This window comes from Haliotis rubra, unplaced genomic scaffold, assembly GCF_003918875.1.
Source record: "Haliotis rubra isolate DU_JTF1 unplaced genomic scaffold, ASM391887v1 Scf9, whole genome shotgun sequence".
Classification (NCBI taxonomy): Eukaryota; Metazoa; Mollusca; class Gastropoda; order Lepetellida; family Haliotidae; genus Haliotis; species Haliotis rubra.
In genome coordinates this window covers 1,303,984-1,312,776 of record NW_025767634.1, presented here as the reverse complement: position 1 = coordinate 1,312,776, position 8,793 = coordinate 1,303,984, and the positions used below count along the sequence as shown (strand labels likewise).

Genomic DNA, 8,793 nt, shown 5'->3' with positions numbered 1-8,793 from the left:
GTTCAAGTGAATAGGGCTGGGTTATTATGCACATGATATTGAGGAATAGAACACATGACTAATTCAAAAGCAATTCAAACTTACTTGACTATTATTTTCCCCAAGCGTAGTCCTCATAAGTATGAGCATTTCGCAACGGCATTCATTTGATCTGTTTCCTACGAGTTTGTGATGAATGAGTATACATTGGACCTGCATCAGTTGGGATTCCTCCCGTGTGATGTGAACTGAAACAGAAGAAGGAAAACAGTCCGAAGCGGTGTAAATTCGTAACCATGGAGAATTCGTAGACACTCCCAAAAGAACATTTTGCCAACTTTTTGCACAACCGATGAAAATGTAGAATGAGGACAATTTTTGTGGATACAACTTCTTCATTCTGTACAGGCGACGTTTCGACATAGATCACGAGATTCTAATGTCGCTGTCAAGCAAGTGTTGCTGGTTGTGACTGCCACGTCGACGACGATTGACTTCTTTGATTGTCATTCTAGAAGTTGAAAATGTGTCTTGCACTGTGGAACACTCAACAAATCCTATTCTTGTATAAATAAAGACAATTGTTGCTTAAGTATATGGGAAAATATTGAATACTTTGACGATGTTTTTATTATTATCATTCAGTTCCAATATTAATACATTCTGTGTTTCCTATGAACTGTTACGACAGGTTAGAGGTGTAAGAGAATTCAGGTAAGTGATTTCGTAACCAAAATCACAATATTTTGTTACCATAGAGAATTAGTACATCGGCAATCCCAAGAACCCCCTAAATATAACCAGAACTAACTCTTTCACTGGAGCATGCATGTCGTCTTTGTATTTACATAGTTTTAAAGGTTGTTATAGTGTTGTTCTTTAACATAAGGAAAAAGAAGAAGAAGACGAAAGCACAGACCATATAGTTCATAATTCATTAGTCCAACCTCGAGTGAAAAATATATTTTATTAAATCACTATATCAGATAAATGATAGTGCTTCTTTAAATAAGAAAAGTTCAGTTGAATTTGTACTTTTAGGCAAAAGTTTCTTAGTAAAACCAGTATACAGAAATAACTTGAAGTAGTTTTTAGGGATGCATTATTTGTTTAAGGTCACTTCTACACTCCTTGTCAGCGCGCGCTACCTTCCGCTGTTCCCGTTTCAGATCTATTACAAATCTAGAACCACTGTTCGGAGCTTTACACATGCTTATAAGCTGTACAATTTTTTTTTCTTTTAATTCCAATTTATTATTTAAAAATGTCTAATACATCAAGTCACTAACTATGTACAGTTCACGTATTCAGTAAAATCAGGTGTTAACTAAAAAAACATTTTTTGTTCTTTCCGCAAGCGAGGTTGATGTAAACATCCGGTATCAAATATTCCGAAGTGATGAGAAGGCCTCGCTGAACTTGTCACCTGGATTTACTATGTTTTCACATTTATTCCAAATAATTTGTTAAGTTGCTAGTCATGTGCCTACTCATTGGTTCATCGGGTGTTGGAAAAACTCTTCTACTAAAGAGGTTACAAAGTATCCTTTAATACTTCATTTTGTCAGTCATACAGACCCTGAAGCAAAATATATCACAGAAAGCCCTCACAAATGTGGCAAGTCTAGATTTCCACAGCTTCTGAAAATGAAGAAAGTCTCAGGGCTCTTTACTTTTTTAACTATGAGCTTTTTTCTTTAAAATATGTTCATTTCAGAGACTAGTTGTTAGTCTATACTTCATTATTCCCAGCCAGCTATGCTGGTCGGTGAGATTTCAAGCCAATTTGTTTTAATAATTATATTCAGAATTTCATATATTCTACTTTGGCTACTTACACAGCCACACGGTTATGACACTAACCAGGGTCACAGGATGCCATACATGTGAGTTCCCTAAGTTGTAAAATTGCAAACTTCACAGATCCATAGCCCGAAAAATAGAATTACCTTATCGTGTCATGGCCACAGTAAACAAGTTCAGTTGGGATTGTGAGTTAGGTCCCCAGCAACCCATGGGTTTTGGTGACCAGGTTGATTTCATGTCATCTTTCCACGATGTAGTTCATATGAATAAACTTGTATTCCAGCTAACACCTTGATATAGTGCAAAGTCGTCTAGTTATATGCTGGACTAACCACGATGATGTAGGGTGTTGCACATAATACCACTCACTGGGTTGTCTGGTCCGGACTTGAATATTTGCAGACAGCTATCCTATAGTTGGAGCAGTGTTATTAAACAAAAGTGTATGTTCTGATGGAATTATCAGAGTTGTAGCCATTGAGAACACAACAATCTGCGGTGCACCAACTGAAATATTTCATAACTTGTTTGAGTGGTATTGAGAAAAGTGTATGTTCTCGTTTCATTCCTATTTCTTGCAGCTTTTTCACTAAACATTCACAGTCATTCATAATAGGGCACTGTTTGTGAATCTCATATACAGTTCCAAATGTCCAAATGAGCATTTTCCTTAGTGTTGTGTAGATTACCCCACAAAGGCCACAACAGAGACTGACATAGCGCCCATGACAATACCAACAGTAAGTACAGATGCAGTCCATTACAAATATGTCCAGTATATATTTTGTTAATCATCAAAAGTATAACAATAGAATTTATGTGTTATCATTATACTAATGATAACCATTAAATCATGGCTTGTTTTGGTGACAGTGAAATCATAGCTTGATGGAATAACACATTTACTAATTTTGAACTACAGTATATTTTGATGTTTGGTCCAACAAAAGTAAAAAAACAACAACATATGTATTCCATTAAGATTAGAAAACAAGACACGTTACTTCTCTGCATAATTCTCTTCTCTTAGTAATGAGTGAACACATTTTTCTATGGTAACATGTTTAAGGGGGACTCTGTGGCCCTTAACTGTGCTGTTATAATATCGGGCCGGTGGGGTAGCCTAGTGGTCAAAGCGTTGGCTCGTCACGCTGAAGACCCGGGTTCGAATCCCCACATGGGTACAATGTGTTAAGCCCATTTCTGGTGTCCCCTGCCGTGATGTTGCTGGAATATTGCTAAAAGCGGCGTAAAACCAAACTCAGTCAGTCAGTCAGTCAGTTATAATATCTTAATCTAGAAACCCAATAACACTTGTCATTTCTTTAAGGTTATGAGAAGGATCCCTTTAGTTTCATGATATATTTTGAACACTGTTAACTGGTTGAAGGAAGATATCAATAATTACTCAATATTTCAGGTAGGAACAAACTTGACCACAGTGACACTTGGGCGACGAGATGAGATCACACTCAGAGAACTTGGAGGATCTATGGTCCCCATCTGGCATAATTACTTCAAGGATGCTGGCTCCATTATTGTAAGTCAAATCTGGTTGACAGATTGTCTGGAGTTGGGACTGACAGTAAGATGGTGCACGTAGGGTGATGTGATGTAGAGGTGTAAGTTTTACTTAGACGTACAACTGTTTCGCAAATTGGAATTTGCAGGGAATTTATGCAATAGATTCAGTTCTTTTCAACAGCTTGTGCTAAAACCATTTGAGTGGGAAACTATAACAGCCTAAACATGCAATTTAAGTAGTTGTCACGTAAGTTACCGAATGTTTCCTTACAAATGCTTTTCAGAATAGCTTCAAGATTGCTGTCTCAGTCTTCTCTGCAGTGTAATCTGATTCCAGTATATAGTCAACCTAATAAACCAGTTTGAGGTTGTTGTGTAAAATGATTCTCTACAGTTTTATCTAATACCTGTACATGGTGCACCTGATAAACCTATTCCAGACTGCTGTGTTAATGATTCTGTAGTCTGATCTGATTCCAGTACATGGTGGACCTCACAAACCAGTTCCAGATTGTTCTTCAGTATGATTCTCAACTATGTGATCTCATTCCAGTACATGGTGGACTTGACAAACCAGTTCCAGATTGTTCTTCAGTATGATTCTCAACTATGTGATCTCATTCCAGTACATGGTGGACTTGACAAACCAGTTCCAGATTGTTCTTCAGTATGATTCTCAACTATGTGATCTCATTCCAGTACATGGTGGACTTGACAAACCGGTTCCAGATTGCTGCCTCCTGTATACAGTTGTTGATGGTGCTTTCCCACGCAGACACCCAGGGTCTACCTGTCCTTCTCATCCTCAATAAGACGTAGGTATCTAGTTAATGGATTTAGGTAATCTTTATTTTTAACGAGGTATATATTGTAACATCACTTTTAAAACGGAGCAGTTGCAACAAATGGGTCCTGAGTATAACAGAATGGAGATTTAATACACTGGAGTTTTAAGGAGTGATAGGATGTTTTACACACCAGTCATCAGACAGATATACACAATGTGTCAGTGAGTGAGTTTAGTTTTACGCCACACTCAGCAATATTCCAGTTATATGGTGGCAGTCTGTAAATAATCGAGTGTGGACCTGATAATCCAGTGATGAATAGCATGGGCATCTATCTACGTAATTGGGATACGATGGCATGTGTCAACCAAGTCAGTGAGTCTGACCACCCGATCCCGTTAGTCGCCTCATACGACAAGCATGGGTTACTGAAGATCAATTTGAACCCAGATCTTCAGGGTGCATATTGTTTCGCATATGTGAAGACCTCAGCAGACAGCATGTGAGTATGATTGTTGTCTTATATCACCAGTCAGCTATGCACGATAGTTATTGTAACTGACAAACGAAGACCCTTAGACACAGAGGTTTCATGTCACCAGTATGTTACCTATATTGCAACAGATATACACATTGTATCACCTAATCGAAGACTGTAGCAGACAGAAGGTGATTGTGTTAATGTTGTTTTATGTCACCAATCAACAATACAAACATATATTACATCAGATATGTATAAACGTTATATCACTTATGAAGACCTCAGAAATATGTCACCTGTACTGCAACAGATATACACATTGTATCACCTAATCGAAGACCTGAGCAGACAGTAGGTGGTTATGTATGAAGAGCAGTCTAATGCTATGGCGGACCTCTGCTTGCAGCGACCTGCCGACTGTGATGAGCCATGGGGAGCTGGAGTCAATGTTCCGACTACAGGACATCCTCACTCACTGCCCCAAGATCTCCGTCCTCGAGATGAGTGCCAAGACTGGACATGGGCTGGACATGATCGCCAAGTGGATCCTGCAGCATCACAAGCCAGCGCCACCCCCCAGTCAGGCCCATCACAAGCCAGCGCCACCCCCCAGTCAGGCCCCTGCAGAGTAGGACCCAAGGGGCTGGGGAAGCTAGGCATGATGAGAAAACTTTCAATGGGAAGCTGAGTCTGGGTCCCGATCCACAAGCCTTCATAAAGTTATGAACTGTTGTAACTCTTTAGTTAATCCTAAAGTGATGTAGCGCTACAACCATTTTGTGGATTGGGACCCTGGACTAGTAGTGGCAGATGATAACATGAGATGGACACTGAATGATAAGAGATATGCTCTGGTTTTCTCATCTTCCAGACAATCATGTTTTGTAATCAAAAATGTCATCTTTGACTATTTTTGATTAGTCTGTGACCATAGCCACAAACAAGTCTGATGTACAAGTCTGTTTGGTAGACCATTTTGAATGGCTGCTAACATACAGAACACAGTAAGGCACCACAATGTATATATAGTGGTTTCTTAATAAGGCTGATAAAAGGCATTGATGTTTAATGTCAGTTTAAAAAATAGGTCAAAGTTATGACATACATATCAGCCTTGACAACTAATGTGACATAGGAAAAGGTTGGAGTTGTGTCCCTTAGGTTATCAGGATCTTCTGCTCCAAGTTTATCCTAATGGTAGTGATCATATGCATCCATGATTCTTATTGTGTACAATATGCATTGCTTGTTGCTTTAGTGACATTTTACAAGCTGTGATAAAAGTAGCTGTTGAAAGGTATCCCATATCATCCATGATACGTCTATTGTGACAGTGCCAATCCCTCAGCTCTTGCCCTTATTTAAAAGAAAATGATGATGCTCTGATGTTGGCAGACACAATCATTTGGCACAATCATGATTGTCCAGTGTGACTTCCACCATACTGTCATGATATCTACACTCACTGTGCGAAATAGCCACTGGCCCGCTAGCCCGTGGCTAGTAAAAATCCAGTCAGGCCAGTAAATATCCACAGTCACTGGCCTGACTGGCTGAGTGTATTTTCATGGGGTCATTTTGTAAATATATCAGTCTCTCTGACTTGTTAAGCTATAATACACTTTTAAATCATGCAAGATTATGGCCTGATAAAAACGTTCATCATATTAGCAGCTTAATGATGAAACCTGTGTCTACATTCAAATTTCGGGCAATTAATTATTTTGTGGGCTAGTAACTTTCAGGCATAGCTAGCCCGACTGACTAACAAAATTTGGAAACTATTTCGCCCACTGTGTACACTTGACCCACCCCCACCAAGCCTTGCACAGAATTTCATGTCTCTCATGATGTAGAAATAAACAACCAGTTAATGTGTCCATTGTAAACATGAGCATATATCTATAATCAAAATTACAGCCTCATGCAAGTGAGCATTCATTGTATTTAATCAAGCCAGAAGACTGTCATGTTTGAACTTTTTGTTGTAAATTGTTTTCCTTAGTGTTAAGCTAGGGGGATGGAAATCCTATGCTGTGAGAGGTCTTCAGATGTATTAGAAATGAGACTTTTCAAGGTAAGTTGAGCCCAGGTGATGTCGCCACTTGTTTCAACCATGAAATTTGATTGTACATCTATTTATAGTATCGCACGGGATCAACTTGAAGCTGTATTTCTTAAATGGAAAGGAGAAATAATACAGTAGGCATTTCAAGCATTACACTGGTGTGATGACATGTGTTGCGACTTTTGTTTAAACCTATTGTATTTATTCTGTGTACTGGTGATTGCTGTCTCCATGTACTGTTATAAAGCTGGTAAAATTGAATACCAATTTACACTTTCAGACAGATAATGTAAATGATCTAGACTACCAGTTGTCAGAACTAGCGGCGGCTGAGTGGGTTAGATCACAGACTTTGTGTGCTGGCAATTAGGTGCCTTTCTCTGCGAGTGTGGGTTCAAATCCCAGATGGGACTCAACCCAAAACAAATACTAGAATCTGTGCTTTAGATATGACATATGAAACATTTATTTAAGGTATAACTGTATTGCAAGCATTGCTCTTTCATCTAAACAGGGAATTCTGTATGAAGTTGCTGTGGTAAATGAACGTGTGTCTTTGAAAATTAGGAGCTAGGGATGGGTGTCATTGTTATGTCAGGCACCACAATTCATGGTGCAGAATTGAGACCAATGATACTTGGTTGAAGTTCTGGATCGTCAGGATTATGTATCAAGGTATATGATCACCATACCTATGTTCATGGATTTCACAAAGTGGGTTTCAGCTAACCTGATGATATTTAGTTGAAGTTCTGGTTCGTCAGGATTATGTATCAAGGTATATGATCACCATACCTATGTTCATAGGTTTCACCAGCGTGGTAAATGTTCGTCCGTCATCACTTAGGGCTTTACAACTACATAAAGGATGTTGTTCAGTCCTTCAACACAGTGTCATAGTTACAGAGTATTTGCATGTTAGGAATCATTGTTGAAACTTTGTGATATGCTTCATGTTACAGTATAGAGATTCAGCTAGTCTATTTTATTGCAAGCATTCATGTTGGATATTTTAGAATTGTTATTGATATTTTTTATTTAATTCTTGTTATATGGTGTACAATACAAATATTATTTTATGTAGATTTTTAGCTCTTGCAGCAAACTTTAATGTAGCAAAGATTCTTTTGTTTTGCAGTATTTTTTTGCAACAAATAAAGATGTGATCAACGTGTGAACTTGTTTGTTGCTCTGTGGATGGACAGTAAAATAGTACTACAGGATGCACCTTTGTTTCTTCATGCATTGTACAACCGCCTCCGTGGTGTAGTGGTTAGAGCGTCCGCCCGGAGAGCGGAAGGTCGCGGGTTCGATCCCCGACCGCGTCATACCAAAAGACGTTAAAATATGGTACTTGTTGGTCCCTGCCTGGCGCTCGGCATTAATGGGTACAACAAGGACTGGTCGGCTCGGAGTCAGTATACTGTGTCTGAGTGGGGTATTCATGCTTCACTGCGGCATGGTATCTCAGTGGGCTAGCACTATAAAACCAGCTTCAGTCTGGGCTAGTACAAGCAGCCACACATACACATACACATACACTCGCATGCACGTCGTCATATGAGCGAAATATTCTCAAGCACGACGTAAAACCCAATTTCACCTCACCTCACCTCATGGACTGTACAGTTCCAGTCCCACGGACCGCATTCAGTACCAGAACAGTGGGGAAGCCAAGTTGTTAACAGGGTTTATGCATTTTATCAGCCATTACATCTAAGCCCTTTTTAGGGTCTTTTTAAGGCCCAATCAATGATTTTAAGGAACTATAGAAACACATATCAAACACAAGCATTGTCACTAAGGTGACATAATCCCCCGCCGCAAATTAAACAAACTTAAAAAGTAATGAAAGTTTTAGATGAAGTTAAATGTCAACAAAAACATGACCAGTCAACCTCTCTTGATATCTTCTCTTTAGTTGTTCAAGCCCACAAATATTTTCAAGACTGACTTTGACTTTGACATGAATGTCATAGTGTATAAAAATGTGCAAAAATGGTACTAAAGAAATTGCTTATTGAAAAACATTCAAGGGAAGTCTTGAAAGTCTATGAAGAAAATCCAGTGAATTCAGGTTAACATGCTGAAATCTTCAAAGTGTCGCAGTGACCTTGAAAATTATGTGAAGGTCACCAAAATAGACT

General features: G+C 38.8%; 1 protein-coding gene across 1 annotated transcript; it reads left to right on the top strand.

Annotated features, from left to right (window-relative positions):
- Positions 1-1,265: 1,265 nt before the first annotated feature.
- Positions 1,266-5,650, top strand: LOC124263881 (ADP-ribosylation factor-like protein 16). Its single transcript, XM_046698608.1, has 5 exons — positions 1,266-1,520; positions 2,470-2,525; positions 3,206-3,325; positions 4,009-4,124; positions 4,985-5,650. Exons 1-5 carry the CDS (start codon positions 1,460-1,462, stop codon positions 5,208-5,210), a joined length of 579 nt encoding a protein of 192 aa, XP_046554564.1. The 5' UTR covers positions 1,266-1,459; the 3' UTR covers positions 5,211-5,650.
- The last annotated feature ends 3,143 nt before the right edge of the window (positions 5,651-8,793 follow it).